The sequence below is a fragment of the Coregonus clupeaformis genome, chromosome 17 (genome assembly GCF_020615455.1).
Source record: "Coregonus clupeaformis isolate EN_2021a chromosome 17, ASM2061545v1, whole genome shotgun sequence".
Classification (NCBI taxonomy): Eukaryota; Metazoa; Chordata; class Actinopteri; order Salmoniformes; family Salmonidae; genus Coregonus; species Coregonus clupeaformis.
This window is the reverse complement of record NC_059208.1, coordinates 66,355,634-66,372,402: the sequence shown is the minus strand read 5'-3', so window position 1 is coordinate 66,372,402 and position 16,769 is coordinate 66,355,634. Positions and strand designations below refer to the sequence as shown.

General features: G+C 42.7%; 1 protein-coding gene across 2 annotated transcripts in view; it reads left to right on the top strand.

Moving 5' to 3' along the window:
• The first annotated feature begins 9,353 nt into the window (after positions 1–9,353).
• Positions 9,354–16,769, top strand: part of LOC121586874 (mitogen-activated protein kinase kinase kinase 5-like) — a 28,385-nt gene continuing 20,969 nt past the window's right edge. For both annotated transcript variants that reach the window (XM_045226461.1, XM_041903890.2), the window contains exons 1-8: positions 9,354–9,790; positions 9,976–10,115; positions 11,721–11,908; positions 12,217–12,385; positions 14,370–14,476; positions 14,800–14,970; positions 15,414–15,526; positions 15,951–16,110. In XM_045226461.1, coding sequence (XP_045082396.1) covers positions 9,454–9,790; positions 9,976–10,115; positions 11,721–11,908; positions 12,217–12,385; positions 14,370–14,476; positions 14,800–14,970; positions 15,414–15,526; positions 15,951–16,110 — 1,385 coding nt within the window. In that variant the 5' untranslated portion in view covers positions 9,354–9,453. The remainder of the gene's footprint in view (positions 9,791–9,975; positions 10,116–11,720; positions 11,909–12,216; positions 12,386–14,369; positions 14,477–14,799; positions 14,971–15,413; positions 15,527–15,950; positions 16,111–16,769) is intronic.

Here is a 16,769-nt window from a genome sequence, read left to right as displayed (position 1 = left end):
CAGATTTGAACCTAAATCGAAAACTTAAGCCTTAATCAGGCCTACCCTGCCAAACCAACTATAGCAGGTTGGGGTATACCAGGATATGGACAGCCTCCCCACACAGCTCACATACCAGAGCTAGAACATAACTCCAGCTCACAGGTGAAACAGGTACAGTGCCTTGCAAAAGTATTCATCCCCCTTAGCGGTTTTCCTATTTTGTTTCATTACAACCTGTAATTTAAATGGATTTTTATTTGGATTTCATGTAATGGACATACACAAAATAGTCCAAATTGGTGAAGTGAAATGAAAAAAATAACTTGTTTTAAAAAAATGCTAAAAAATAAATAATGGAAAAGTGGTGTGTGCATATGTATTCACCCCCTTTGCTATGAAGCCCCTAAATAAGATCTGGTGCAACCAATTACCTTCAGAAGTCCCATAATTAGTTAAATAAAGTCCACCTGTGTGCAATCTAAGTGTCACATGATCTCAGTATATATACACCTGTTCTGAAAGGCCCCAGAGTCTGCAACACCACTAAGCAAGGGGCACCACCAAGCAAGCGGCACCATGAAGACCAAGGAGCTCTCCAAACAGGTCAGGGACAAAGATGTGGAGAAGTACACATCAGGGTTGGGTTATAAAAACATATCAGAAACTTTGAACATCCCAAGGTGCACCATTAAATCCATTATTAAAAAATTGAAAGAATATGGCACCACAACAAACCTGCCAAGAGAGGGCCGCCCACCAAAACTCACGGACCAGGCAAGGAGGGCATTAATCAGAGAGGCAACAAAGAGACCAAAGATAACCCTGAAGGAGCTGCAAAGCTCCACAGCGGAGATTGGAGTATCTGTCCATAGGACCACTTTAAGCTGTACACGCCACAGAGCTGGGCTTTAAGGAAGAATGACCAGAAAAAAGCCATTGCTTAAAGAAAAATATAAGCAACACCTCTCATCACCCCGAGAACACCATCCCCACAGTGAAGCATGGCAGTGTCTAAACCTGCCAGATTAGCACTGCATCTGTGTAATTCAAAGTGAGCATGGCAACTGAGCTACAGTTTGTGTGCACTCCAGATATGATAACATGGGGTCATGTGGATTTCTGCACAGATGACTGGGCAGATAGCTAGCTAGCTTCACAGTAATCCTCAGCTGTAGTTTTTTCTGTAAATACGAGACATAAGCAAAACATTTATTATTTATCTCTTGGGAAGAAGACTATAAGGGACCTACATTCATGAAGGTACAGTGCCTTGCAAAAGTATTCATCCCTCTTGGCATTTTTTCCTATTTTGTTGCATTACAACCTGTAAGTTAAATGGATTTTTATTTGGATTTCATGTAATGGACATACACAAAATAGTCAAAATTGGTGCTGAGCTGAGCTTTACGGAAGAGTGGCCAGAAAAATGCCATTGCTTAAAGAAAAAAATAAGCAAACACGTTTGGTGTTCGCCAAAAGGCATGTGGGAGACTCCCCAAACATGGAAGAAGGTACTCTGGTCAGATGAGACTAAAATTAAGCTTTGTGGCCATCAAGGAAAACGCTATGTCTGGCGCAAACCCAACACCTCTAATCACCCTGAGAACACCATCCCCACAGTGAAGAATGGTGGTGGCAGTATCATGCTGTGGGGATGTTTTTCATCGGCAGGGACTGGGAAACTGGTCAGAATTGAAGGAATGATGGATGGTGCTAAATACAGGGAAATTCTTGAGGGAAACCTGTTTCAGTCTTCCAGAGATTTGAGACTGGGACGGAGGTTCACCTTCCAGCAGGACAATGGCCCTAAGCATACTGCTAAAGCCACACTTGAGTGGTTTAAGGGGAAACATTTAAATGTCTTGGAATGGCCTAGTCAAAGCCCAGACCTCAATCCAATTGAGAATCTGTGGTATGACTTAAATCGAATTAACATAATAAACAAATCCCCATCAAAATCCTTCTGTTAAAACTAGATATCTAGCTTAAACAGATATATTTCTGCATGGGCTGCGTCTCAATCCACCGCCTCCGCCGATATCGCCCTTCCGCATCTGTGGTGAAAAGTGGCAGCGCTAGAGCGGTGAAGAAGAGGAAGTGTCCGAATGGTTTGGCCTACAAACTATTATGGAAAATGTGACTCTCACAAACATGATGGTGTTCTCCGTTTTGCTTTATGACCCCCACAAGCTTCACAGGACTCCTCTGTCTGTAGCATCCGAAAAGTTTGGGCTACACACTGAGTCTCTCAAGTACATGTCGGTTGTTTTGCTCAAGAGGCCCACAAGCCTCAAGACTTGTCTGAAGTTCCCCGCTACCAGTTTAATGAATACATGTTTCATAACAATAGTTCTGCAGGCCAATAGGTGGCAAAAGTATTACTTATGGAGCTGCGCACTCACGCGCGCTCCCATTACGCACAGACATTACAGACAAGACATGGAGCTCTGAGACACGCAAACTACAAACACAGGACACATTACAATATGGAAATAAACAAACTTCTTTCTCATCAGTGTAGCAAGTGTTCATGTGCACCTGAACATCGCATCCTCTTGGAGGATTGCAAGATGGTAAATTACTGCATTTAAATATGAAACTGAAATGCGTCACAATGCAACTCGACCAAACATTTCCTTGAAACATAATTAGCCTAGAGCACAGTAAACACCCATGATACTGGCAAAAGAGGAAAAGAACAACAGTATATACAGTGAGGGAAAAAAGTATTTGTTCCCCTGCTGATTTTGTACGTTTGCCCACTGACAAAGAAATTATCATTCTTTAATTTTAATGGTTGGTTTATTTGATCAGTGAGAGACAGAATAACAACAACAAAAATCCAGAAAAACGCATGTCAAAAATGTTATAAATTGATTTGCATTTTAATGAGGGAAATAAGTATTTGACCCCCTCTCAATCAGAAAGATTTCTGGCTCCCAGGTGTCTTTTATACAGGTAACGAGCTGAGATTAGGAGCACACTCTTAAAGGAGTGCTCCTAATCTCAGCTTGTTACCTGTATAAAAGACACCTGTCCACAGAAGCAATCAATCAATCAGATTCCAAACTCTCCACCATGGCCAAGACCAAAGAGCTCTCCAAGGATGTCAGGGACAAGATTGTAGACCTACACAAGGCTGGAATGGGCTACAAGACCATCGCCAAGTAGCTTGGTGAGAAGGTGACAAAAGTTGGTGCGATTATTCGCAAATGGAAGAAACACAAAATAACTGTCAATCTCCCTCGGCCTGGGGCTCCATGCAAGATCTCACCTCATTGAGTTGCAATGATCATGAGAACGGTGAGGAATCAGCCCAGAACTACACGGGAAGGATCTTGTCAATGATCTCAAAGCAGCTGGGACCATAGTCACCAAGAAAACAATTGGTAACACACTACGCCGTGAAGGACTGAAATCCTGCAGCGCCCGCAAGGTCCCCCATATGTAACTCTGTGTTGTTTTTATCGCACTGCTTTGCTTTATCTTGGCCAGGTCGCAGTTGTAAATGAGAACTTGTTCTCAACTGGCTTACCTGGTTAAATAAAGGTGAAATAAATAAATAAAATAAATAAAGGACTGAAATCCTGCAGCGCCCGCAAGGTCCCCCTGCTCAAGAAAGCACATATACATACCCGTCTGAAGTTTGCCAATGAACATCTGAATGATTCAGAGGAGAACTGGGTGAAAGTGTTGTGGTCAGATGAGACCAAAATGGAGCTCTTTGGCATCAACTCAACTCGCCGTGTTTGGAGGAGGAGGAATGCTGCCTATGACCCTAAGAACACCATCCCCACCGTCAAACTTGGAGGTGGAAACATTATGCTTTGGGAGTGTTTTTCTGCTAAGGGGACAGGACAACTTCACCGCATCAAAGGGATGATGGACGGGGCCATGTACCGTCAAATCTTGGGTGAGAACCTCCTTCCCTCAGCCAGGGCATTGAAAATGGGTCGTGGATGGGTATTCCAGCATGACAATGACCCAAAACACACGGCCAAGGCAACAAAGGAGTGGCTCAAGAAGAAGCACATTAAGGTCCTGGAGTGGCCTAGCCCGTCTCCAAACCTTAATCCCATAGAACATCTGTGGAGGGAGCTGAAGGTTCGAGTTGCCAAACGTCAGCCTCGAAACCTTAATGACTTGGAGAAGATCTGCAAAGAGGAGTGGGACAAAATCCCTCCTGAGATGTGTGCAAACCTTGTGGCCAACTACAAGAAACGTCTGACCTCTGTGATTGCCAACAAGGGTTTTGCCACCAAGTACTAAGTCATGTTTTGCAGAGGGGTCAAATACTTATTTCCCTCATAAAAATGCAAATCAATTTATAACATTTTTGACATGCGTTTTTCTGGATTTTTTTTTTGTTATTCTGTCTCTCACTGTTCAAATAAACCTACCATTAAAATTATAGACTGATCATTTCTTTGTCAGTGGGCAAACGTACAAAATCAGCAGGGGATCAAATACTTTTTTCCCTCACTGTACACTACCAGTCAAAAGTTTTAGAACACCTACTCATTCAAGGGTTTTTCTTTATTTTTACTATTTTCTACATTGTAGAATAATAGTGAAGACATCAGAACTATGAAATAACACATACAGTATGGAATCATGTAGTAACCAAAAAAGTGTTAAACAAATCAAAATATATTTTATATTTGAGATTCTTCAAATAGCCACCCTTTGCCTTGATGACAGCTTTGCACACTCTTGGCATTCTCTCAACCTGCTTCATGAGGTAATCACCTGGAATGCATTTCAATTAACAGGTGTGCCTTCTTAAAAGTTCATTTGTGTAATTTCTTTCCTTCTTAATGCGTTTGAGCCAATCAGTTGTGTTGTGACAAGGTAGGGGTGTATACAGAAGATAGCCCTATTTGGTAAAAGACCAAGTCCATATTATGGCAAGAACAGCTCAAATAAGCAAAGAGAAATGACAGTCCATCATTACTTTAAGACATGAAGGTCAGTCAATACGGAAAATGTCAAGAACTTTGAACGTTTCTTCAAGTGCAGTCGCAAAATCCATCAAGCGCTATGATGAAACTGACTCTCATGAGGACCGCCACAGGAATGGAAGACCCAGAGTTACCTCTACTGCAGAGGATAAGTCCATTAGAGTTAACAGCCTCAGAAATTGCAGCCCAAATAAATGCTTCACAGAGTTCAAGTAACAGACACATCTCAACATCAACTGTTCAGAGGAGACTGTGTGAATCAGGCCTTCATGGTCGAATTGCTGCAAAGAAACCACTACTAAAGGACACCAATAAGAAGAAGAGACTTGCTTGGGCCAAGCAACACAAGCAATGGACGTTAAACCGGTGGAAATTTGTCCTTTGGCCTGGAGTCCAAATTGGAGATTTTTGGTTCCAACCGCCGTGTCTTTGTGTGACGTGGTGTGGGTGAACGGATGATCTCTGCATGTGTATTTCCCACTGTAAAGCATGGAGGAGGAGGTGTTATGGTGTGGGGGTGCTTTGCTGGTGACACTGTCTGTGATTTATTTAGAATTCAAAGCACACTTAACCAGCATGGCTACCACAGCATTCTGCAGCAATACGCCATCCCATCTGGTTTGGGCTTAGTGGGACTATCATTTGTTTTTCAACAGGACAATGATCCAACACACCTCCAGGCTGTGTAAGGGTTATTTTACCAAGAAGGAGAGTGATGGAGTGCTGCATCAGAGGACTTGGCCTCCACAATCCCCCGACCTCAACCAATTTGAGATGGTTTGGGATGAGTCAGACCGCAGAGTTAAGGAAAAGCAGCCAACAAGTGCTCAGCATATGTGGGAACTCCTTCAAGACTGTTGGAAAAGCATTCCAGGTGAAGCTGGTTGAGATAATTCCAAGAGTGTGCAAAGCTGTCATCAAGGCAAAGGGTAGCTATTTGAAGAATCTAAAATCTAAAATATATTTTGATTTGTTTAACACTTTTTGGGGTTATTTCTTAGTTTTGATGTCTTCACTATTATTCTACAATGTAGAAAATAGTAAAAATAAAGAAAAACTCTTGAATGAGTAGGTGTACTTTTGACCGGTAGAGTACATTTAGGATAAATTAATTACAACATATATGGGGAACATAAACGCGCTAAACAATTTATAAGGGGAATTAAATCATGCAAGTTCATGACGAGAGCTACTGAGTCAGCTTCCTCACAGATGCCAAGAAGCGGACCTTTAAAATGTTCCTTCCCAAGGCCAGAGACTTGGTTCAAGACTTGGTTTGTCCCCACCCACTGGGGAGCCAGGCCCACCCAATCAGAATGAGCAAAACTTATTTTTACTGCTCTTTACTTGTCAGTGTTCCAAACGGGACATTATTTGTCATTTTAACTAAACATGCAAACATCATCAGATAGAATTCATAGCAAGCAGTGCACTGGGTTAGTCAGATTTTATGTTTTTGGAACATAAACTGAATTTTGTTCTCTCAGCCTCATGGGAAAAATGTGTAGATTAACATGTGTAGAATAGCTATAGGCAACATCCGCACTGAGCTAAAGGGTAGAGCTGCCGCTTTCAAGGAGCGGGACTAACCCAGACTCTTATAAGAAATCCCACTATGCCCTCCGACGAACCATCAAACAGGCAAAGCGTCAATATAGTACTAAGATTGAATCGTACTACACCGGCTCCGACGCTCGTTGGATGTGGCAGGGCTTGCAAACTATTACAGACTACAAAGGGAAGCACAGCCGCGAGCTGCCAAGTGACATGAGCCTACCAGACGAGCTAAATTACTTCTATGCTCGCTTCGAGGCAAACAACACTGAAGCATGCATGAGAGCATTTGCTGTTACGGATGACTGTGTGATCACGCTCTCCGTAGCCGATGTGAGTAAGACCTTTAAACAGGTCAACATTCACAAGGCCGCAGGGCCAGACGGATTACCAGGACGTTTACTCCGAGCATGCGCTGACCAACTGGCAAGTGTCTTCACTGACATTTTCAACCTCTCCCTGACTGAGTCTGTAATAGCAACATGTTTCAAGCAGACCACCATAGTCCCTGTGCCCAAGAACACTAAGGTAACCTGCCTAAATGACTACCGACCCGTAGCACTATCATCTGTAGCCATGAAGTGCTTTGAAAGGCTGGTCATGGCTCACATCAACACCATTATCCCAGAAACCCTAGACCCAGTCCAATTTGCATACCGCCCCAACAGATCCACAGATGATGTTGCAACCACACTGCCCTTTCCCACCTGGACAAAAGGAACACCTACGTGAGAATTCTATTCATTGACTACAGCTCAGTGTTCAACACCATAGTGCCCTCAAAGCTCATCACTAAGCTAAGGACCCTGGGACTAAACACCTCCCTCTGCAATTGGATCCTGGACTTCCTGAAGGGCCGCCCCCAGGTGGTAAGGGTAGGTAACAACACATCTGCCACGCTGATCCTCAACACGGGGGCCCCTCAGGGGTGCGTGCTCAGTCCCCTCCTGTACTCCCTGTTCACCCATAACTGGATGGCCAGGCACGACTCCAACACCATCATTAAGTTTGCCGATGACACAGCAGTGGTCAGCTTGATCACCGACAACGATGAGACAGCCTATAGGGAGGAGGTCAGAGACCTGGCCATGTGGTGCAAGGATAACAACCTCTCCCTCAACGTCATCAAGACAAAGGAGATGATTGTGGACTACAGGAAAAAGAAGAGGACCGAGCACACCCCCATTCTCATCAACAGGGCTGTAGTGGAGCAGGTTGAGAGCTTTAAGTTCCTTGGTGTCCACATCACCAACAAACTATCATGGTCCAAACACACCAAGACAGTCGTGAAGAGGGCACTACAAAGCCTATTCCCCCTCAGGAGACTGAAAAGATTTGGCATGGGTCCTCAGGTCCTCAAAAAGTTCTACAGCTGCACCATCGAGAGCATCCTGACTGGTTGCATCACTGCCTGGTATGGCAACTGCTCGGCCTCTGACCGCAAGGCACTACAGAGGGTAGTGCGTATGGCCCAGTACATCACTGGGGCCAAGCTTCCTGCCATCCAGGACCTCTATACCAGGCGGTGTCAGAGGAAGGCCCTAAAAATTGTCAAAGACTCCAGCCACCCTAGTCATAGACTGTTCTCTCTGCTACCACCGGCAAGAGGTACCGGAGCGCCAAGTCTAGGTCCAAAAGGCTTCTTAACAGCTTCTACCCCCAAGCCATAAGACTACTGAACAGCTAATCAAATGGCTACCAGGACTACTTGCATTGCCCCCCCCACTCTCTGTTTATTATCTATGCATAGTCACTTTAACTCTACCTACATTTACATATTACCTCAATTACCTAAACTAACCTGTGCCCCCGCACATTGACTCTGTACCGGTACCCCCTGTATATAGCCTCCCTACTGTTATTTTACTGCTGCTCTTTAATTATTTTTTATTTTTTATTTTTTTACTTATCAATTTTTTTTACTTAACACTTATTTTTCTTAAAACTGCATTGTTGGTTAAGGGCTTGTAAGTAAGCATTTCACTCTAAGGTCTACACCTGTTGTATTCGGCGCATGTAACAAATACAATTGTATTTTATTTTATTTATAAAACTACACATCTTCCTCTGCCCCATGGCAAAATGTGTAGAATTACAGGAAATTAGCTTTAAAACAGCAACATTTTCTATCAGCCTCTTAGCAAAATGTGTAGAATAGCATGAGATTAAATAAAGTGCGAAGACCCTCCCACTCTGTCTGTCCTTTTCTTTCTCTCTGCTCTTGTTTTCCTTAATATGATCTCAGTGGGAGGAGCTGGGAGGGTCGTCAGTGAATTGGACACACCTGTGCTCGGGTGTGTCCCGGTATAAATACACCTTTCCCCCATATATCTAGGAGACTCTCTCCACTCAGACACACTGTTGTTTTTGGTTGTGGCGTTTTGGGGCTTATTTGTGTTCGCACCTCTCAACACCCTTCATTATCACCATCTATGCACGCATCCACTCACTGACACTACTGACTACACACCATAGTTACTTGGATATAGTTTACTTTATATAATAAATATGTGTGGTATTTCTTTATCTCCGCGTTGTCTCCCTCTTTGTTATGGACTACAAGCGGGTTCGTAACATTAGCTATAATGCCACTGCGTAGACTGCAGAGGTCGTAGAAGAGCCTCTGTAAATCCAACAGTTCATCTGGGTTAGACATTGGGCGAGTTCGTTTTGCATGGCCCGGTGCCCTTGGTGAGTAGAGGTTTCAGTTAAGGGCCAATGGAATGGTCTAAAATGTACATACTACGCTGACCCGGGGTACCGGGCCTTGCAAAACGAAATCGCGAATTGCAGCCGGTAATATGGGAGGGGTTAAAGGCGTGTAGGCAACAGTTCGCGGAATGTAACTGGAGACTGGGGCGAGACGAGACGCACTTGGGGAATTTACAGTTCCAGAGCTGCACTGACGATGAAAAGTATTTAACACTGGAATATGCGTTCTTGAATATTTGGGGAAATGTATACCACCGAACGCAGGCGTATGAGCCTACGCCTGCACGAGGTCAAGAGAAAGGATCCTGTTTGGGTATCAGCTGGAAGTTTATGGCAGGACCCTTTGGCTATTGAACTCAGCACCTCAAATAAGCACATTATTTCACCCCGGAGCCGGACTAGGGCTGTGGCTGTTGCATACATTGTTATTGAAGATGCATCCCTGCCACAGACAGAAGAGAACTTGTCACTGAAGTGTCTGAAAGAAGCCTGCGCGGACACACACGCGGTGTTCAAAACCATTCCTTTCGAGAGGATATTGCTTGGTACTACTGACATTCTTGATATCTTCTACAATGCAGGCAAGTATAGTCATGTCGACTGTCAGCAAGGCATTGGCCACACCACACTACCTTATTCTTCTAAATTGTTGTTGGCCAAAAAGTTAGTGTGTGTGTTCTGCACACACAGTTATTTTAAGTGCGTACCTGCGCTGCATGGGTGTTTTCGAATTTCGACACCCAATTTGAGCCTTTTCTTTTGACAGATGTGGCAGTGGTGGAAATGAGTGACACTTGCTGCCAGCAGTCCCTCTTCTATCACCTGGGCATGAGAGAGAGCTTCAGCATGACCAATAACATCATCCTATATTGTTACAAGCAGGACAGTGACCTGCAAGCACTCAAGGTACACCCAGGGCATCATGAGAGCTTACAATTATTATATTATTGATGAAGGGACCAAGTGGACCTTTTGCCAGCTCACTTTTGGGGAAAATTGGGTTGTAAACTCATTTTAGGGTATAAAGATGTCCCCTCCATTGCCACAACAATCCCACCACCAGTTGCATAATATTGCCAATAACTACTGCTGTACTTTTTTAAATAAATATTTGTGTTATATTTTTAGACCTGATTTCTCTGATATGAGTTGATCCTAGGGCTGTTTTCTCTGTATTGTTGAACAAAGGTTGAATTGCAGTCTTTTATGGGTTTATAGGTCAATGGATTTCTTTAGGCCTATCATGTGGATCTGTGTGTTTAGTAGGTATGTGTGTTTAGAGCAGAGCCGTTATTAAGCAGTGCTCATAACCTCATTTGTATTTATAAAGCTTTTGCAGAGATGTGATTAAGCAAAAACATTTCACAATATTTTAACAAATGTTAATACAGTGGTACCAAAGTTAATATTGTATGTTTCTGTTTGCTAATACTGTGCTTGGGTTTGGTCATAATATGTTTATGTATGCTGCGTATACACTACCATTCGATTACAGGCTCAAAATGGCCAGAAACAAATAACTTTCTTCTGAAACTCGTCAGTCTATTCTTGTTCTGAGAAATGAAGGCTATTCCAATCGAGAATTGCCAAGAAACTGAAGATCTCGTACAACGCTGTGTACTACTCCCTTCACAGAACAGTGCAAACTGTCTCTAACCAGAATAGAAAGAGGAGTGGGAGGCACCGGTGCACAACTGAGCAAGAAGACAAATACATTAGTGTCTAGTTCAAGAAACAGACGCCTCACATGTCCTCAACTGGCAGCTTCATTAAATAGTACCCGCAAAACACCAGTCTCAACGTCAACAGTGAAAAGGCGACTCCGGGATGCTGACCTTCTAGACAGAGTTGCAAAGAAAAAGCCATATCTCAGACTGCCCAATAAAAATAAAAGATTAAGATGGGCTGTTCTGTGAAGGGAGTAGTACACAGCGTTGTACGAGATCTTTAGTTTCTTGGCAATTTCTCGCATGGAATAGCCTTCATTTCTCAGAACAAGAATAGACCGACGAGTTTCAGAAGAAAGTTATTTGTTTCTGGCCATTTTGAGCCTGTAATCGAACCCACAATTGCTGATGCTCCAGATACTAGTCTCAAGAAGGCCAGTTTTATTGCTGCTTTAATCAGCACAACATTTTTCAGCTGTGCTAACATAATTGAAAAAGGGTTTTCTAATGATCAGTTAGCCTTTTAAAATGATAAACTTGGATTAGCAAACACAACGTGCCATTAGAACACAGGACTGTTGGTTGCTGATAATGGGCCTCTGTACGCCTATGTAGATATTCCATAAAACATCTGCCGTTTCCAGCTACAATAGCCATTTACAACATTAACAATGTCCACAGTATTTCTGATCAATTTGATGTTATTTTAATGGACAAAAAAATAGCATTTCTTTTGAAAACAAGGACATTTCTAAGTGACCCCAAACTTTTGAACGGTAGTGTAAGTAACACTTGTTTGTGAGAGCTTGTATGTTAATACCCATATGTGTGTCTCTTCCCTCAGGAGCAGTGTGGGAGCTACACGTTCATCCCATATGTAGTGTTGCCACAGGGCAAGGTGTTTGCCTGCGACGCAACGCTCTTAAGCGGCATCAAAGAACTGATGCAACCAAGCTTCCAACTGGAACCCCTCCTCACCCCACTGGTAGAGAGGCTCATCCAACTGCTGGACAATGTGCACGTTCACGCCAGGTCAGCATGTCATGCTACCCACGCTGCATGTCTAATTATTCCATTATGACTCCCTCATTGTGTCTTTCACTTAGTTTTACTCTACCAAATTGCTTGGTTCGGTAGCTTGGTTGGGTGGGAGAAATAGCAGCAAATAAACTACAAGGTTAAGCTTGGAAATGCCTAGACTGCCCAACTGCAAATGTCTTTCAGTTAGACATGAGCTATTATCAGTGATTTGTGCAATATACAATATATGCCCCTGGATCAAGAGCAGTTTCAGGGGTTAAGTGCCTTGCTTAAGGGTACAACTGACTCTTTTTAATTAGTGAGTACTTCCGGGAGTCCATCCGGCATGAGATCCGCACAGCCCGGGAGCGCTTCAGTGGCCAGGAGTTGAGTCAGGAGCTGGGCCGCATCCAGAAGCGCCTGGACACGGTGGAGCTGCTCAGCCCAGACATCATCATGAACCTACTGCTGTCGTACCGGGACGTCCAGGTGGGCTTAGCTATGGGAGGGAGACAAGGGACATGGGTCATGTTCATTAGGTTACACTGTAGCAAAGTGTTGTGTAATGGAAAATGAAAACGAGTGCTTCTTATCGGACAAGTCCAGGTAGTCCCTACCATTTGGTGCCTAATGAACACGACCCAGGGCTCAGTGGTACTGTGTTTGCCAGGGTCAAGACTGCCCTTGTTTATGTTATGCTGGCTGTTGTGTTTGGGCAGTAGACTTTTTAGCATGGGCTCACTTTTATGACTGGAATGCTTCTGTGGTGCCTGTTTTAAACGGAGAATTGGCGATATGACGTTTCCACAAGCAGCAGAATGAATCACACATATTGCAGATAAGCGTGATGCAAGACAGTTAACTCATACAGAGTAACTGCTGCAATGTAATAGCTGCGGGACCAAAACAGCTGAGAAGTTTAGCCTCGTGCCTCATACTTTTAGTTGTTGTGAAAATTGGCCCAACTCTGCAGTTTACTTAGATATTACTATAGTATCGGATATCGAAGGTGATTGACAGCCATCGTCGATGGTGATGACATCGTGATGTGATGGACAATGTATAGCCTATTTCAACTTGATTGGCACTACGCAGTAAGAGCTGACCGGGCAGCCCACAGCAGGGCCATGCCAAGTGGCCTATTTCAATAAATATGTTATAAACAATTTACAGAATGCAAAAGAACAATGTAGACAGAGCTAAGATTTTCACCAAAGCAGCGCAAAATGTCCTGTCAGAAAACATATATATTTTTCTCTCTCAATGTCGGATGATCTGGACATATAGCCGAAGCCTATACATTTTTTAAATAGCGGACAATCCATTGTCTAATTATTTTAAAAGCCTAATTTAATATTTTCTCTCTATTTGATAAGAATATGAGTTCAGTTTTATGCATGCTGGCTTTCTCCCACCTCCTCTCGCCGCACTACTTCATGATCAAACAATACATATATTTAACGGAGTTCTCAGACAGTTGTTTTTGAAGAACCTTAAAACAAGATAGGCCTACGGTAATAATGAGAGGTAGAACAAACAATAGCAAGATAGAGAAATAGAATGAGTAGTTTGAAAAACCTTACAGTTGAGCAAAGCTTAGTCTAAAGTAAATGATTCATCCCTCCTACTTGCCGTTGCGAACCAAATGGCCAAAGGCCAAATCCTACTAATTAAAATAGCCTATCAAAAGCATTAAGACAAGTTAAAGTTATAAAGAATATTTCCCAAGTAGGCCATTCTAATAAAGTGTTTTAATGTCCTAAAGTAACAGCTTTCAAATGGGAACAATTGTGAAAGTCAGTGTATAGGTGATTTTCTATAACAGATTTATTTTGAATGGCAAATATTACAGGCAAGAAGAAGTGAAATTGAGCAAACAATATTCTGATGGAAAAATCTAATGAGAAGTCAAAAGGAAACTTACAGCTGAGCAAAGCTTATGAAATAAATAATGTGTAGAGTAGGCCTATTTCAATAGCCTATTATTAGCAATGTATAGAACCTACTTACAATGTATAGAAGCCTAGGCCTAATAAGAGAGGAAGATTAGGCAAAAATGCAAATCATTGAATAATTATCCAGTTCTGGGGACAGCAGAGTTGCGTACAACCCATAACCCTTTTTATAACCCATAACCCTTTTTAGAATGTAATTTATTATTCTTAATAAAAATAAAAAAAACTTTAAAAATATATATATATATTTGGGTTGGCCAATAGGGGAGTTATTAATTTTATATCACAATTTTTAATGGCTACTTAATCACGATAGAACAAAGGTTGACATCGCCCAACCCTACATGCATGTATTACAAGTACTGCAGGGGTTAAATTAAATCAATTTGAGGGAATGTCTATTAAAAAATGTTAAAGGTGTGTGCAGCCATCCCTAATTTATAATGCATTGAAATCAGAGATGTTATTATAATGTTGATAAAGGGTTGTCTGTAATCCAGTCCTCTTTCTGACTTCAGGACTACGATGCCATTATCAAACTGGTAGAGACCCTGAACAACTTGCCCATGTGCTTGGTGGCAGCCCAGCAGAATATCAAATTTCACTACATTTTTGCTTTAAACAGGTACCATTGTTGCTCCACTTGTGTATTGCGCACATATTCTGTTTGACCAATAGTCTTTCACATTATATCATAGAAGGAAATAATGTGTATACAACACTAAATGGGTTAAAGCAACCCCCATTTTAACACTTAATTAGTGGGCTTGCTGAAAGCACACTACTGTTTTTCCCTATCTTTATTATTTTAGACGGCTGAAGCAAGCACACAGATTTTCTTCAAGAATTGTACTAGTTGTCACACAACACTTTAACTTGCAGCACAACACAGGCTGTTCATTCTCAGGATTCCATCTGTCATAATGTTTCCTAATCTTTGACCTCCAGGAGGAATCGTCCAGGTGACCGTGCCAAGGCCCTGGAAGTGATTCTGCCCATTGTGGAGTCAGGTGGCAGGGTGGCGTCGGACGTGCACTGCCTCTGTGGCCGTATCTACAAAGACATGTTCATGAGCTCTGGCTTTAAAGACCATCGCAGTCGAGACCAGGCCTGCTACTGGTGAGACACACCAATCCGGTGTCCATATTAGTACAGCCTTAGAGTCACAAGGAGTTGGTGTAAAAGGCACTCGGACATGTCAGTCGTCCTAATATGCACACCGTACGCACAGCATCCCTTCACTCACTCCAGTCAAGTCCTCCTTACTAGGGCTCTACACCAGTCTATGTTATGTTATCCCTTTGAGTTCCCTCCATCCTTTCAGTTACACTTTACTTGAATCCTCTGTCATAAAGGCTACATAATACTGTTAGAATAAAGACATAGCAGATTGCATAAACAGTCATGACACCTGGTGTCAGGCTTATGACAACTGACACACCTGATACTATATGATACACTGTTATTAAACAAATCATTGCTTAGGTCAGCTCATTGACTAGGCAGCAATACGTATTCATTAATTAATCAATTTTAATCTCCATTCATGGATTCTCCCCCAGGTACGGCAAAGCCTTCGAGACAGAGCCAACCCTTCACTCCGGCATCAACAACGTTGTCCTCTTGATGGCTGCCGGCCACAAATTTGACACCTCCATCGAGCTGCGCAAAATAGGTACCTTGTTCTCACCGACACTCCACTGCCCTGAATCAGTGGCCTGTCAAAGGGAACTGCTGTGTTTGTTTAATTGCTTAAATAAACTACAATTGCCTTATGTTTTTATCTATGCCTGTGATCAACCGCAGTGAGTGTGGGCTAATCGTTGGTGTAGTTGTACTCCCTGCCAACCACTATTATCATTACTAACAGCCTGCATAAGGACACTAAATAATTACACCCCTACATTATTTATCAATACAAGCCACTGTTATTCTATTTGGGCTTCTGTGCCATGCCATGTCTCTTTTTCTTTTGTTACATTTCGATGCCATACTGTTAGCCTGAAAATATAAATATAATAATAATATTCTCGCTATCTAACCTGTGTCTGTCTGTCTGTCTGCGCCCATCTGTGTGTGTGTTTGTTGTGTGTATCCAGGCGTGACCCTGAGCAGCCTGCTGGGGAGGAAGGGCAGCTTGGAGAAGATGCAGACCTACTGGGACGTAGGCTTCTACCTGGGAGCCAGCATCCTGGCCAACGAACACAGGAAGGTCATCGAGGCTTCAGAAAAACTCTACCGGCTCAATGCACCCATGTGGTGAGAGGAGTCACAGTTCATCTTGTCAAATCCTATGGTCATTGTCACTACAAACATTCAAGACGGCACAAACAGATCTGGGACTAGGCTAACAGTAGCAGGCATTCTTGATGTGAAATATATGAGCTTATTCTAACAGATTCTTCATTAACACTGATGTTTATATGAACCTTGTTTTTGAGATTGATCTGATTAGAAACCAGGATGAGAGAGCACATTTCAAAATATCCTGTTAAAGGGCCTGCACAGGCATCTAGATTACCATGTAAAATATACTTTTATATTTTTACCGATTTAGAAATGGTCAGAATTTGAGAATTTTCTCTCATGTCTAACTATCAGTAAGGCTGAAAAGACAGGCTGAGTGGGCGGGGAGCTCACCTTGACTGACAGTTCTTTGAAATACTTTTGTCAAACAACTTGGACATAATGAGCCATTGTGCAGTGAGATCATGAAGTTAGCTAGCTAGTTCATCTTGGACAATTTCAGTTGAAACTGGACAGGGTGAGGTCTGGGTACGCCTCATAAAATATTTAAGTTGACTGCCAGACCATGTTCATAAACCATGACTATCAATGATGTCAAGATCTCCCATTTGGCATGTCTCTTCTGTTGCAGTTTGCAGCAGCACTGACAGATATGTTGATGTGACAACTGT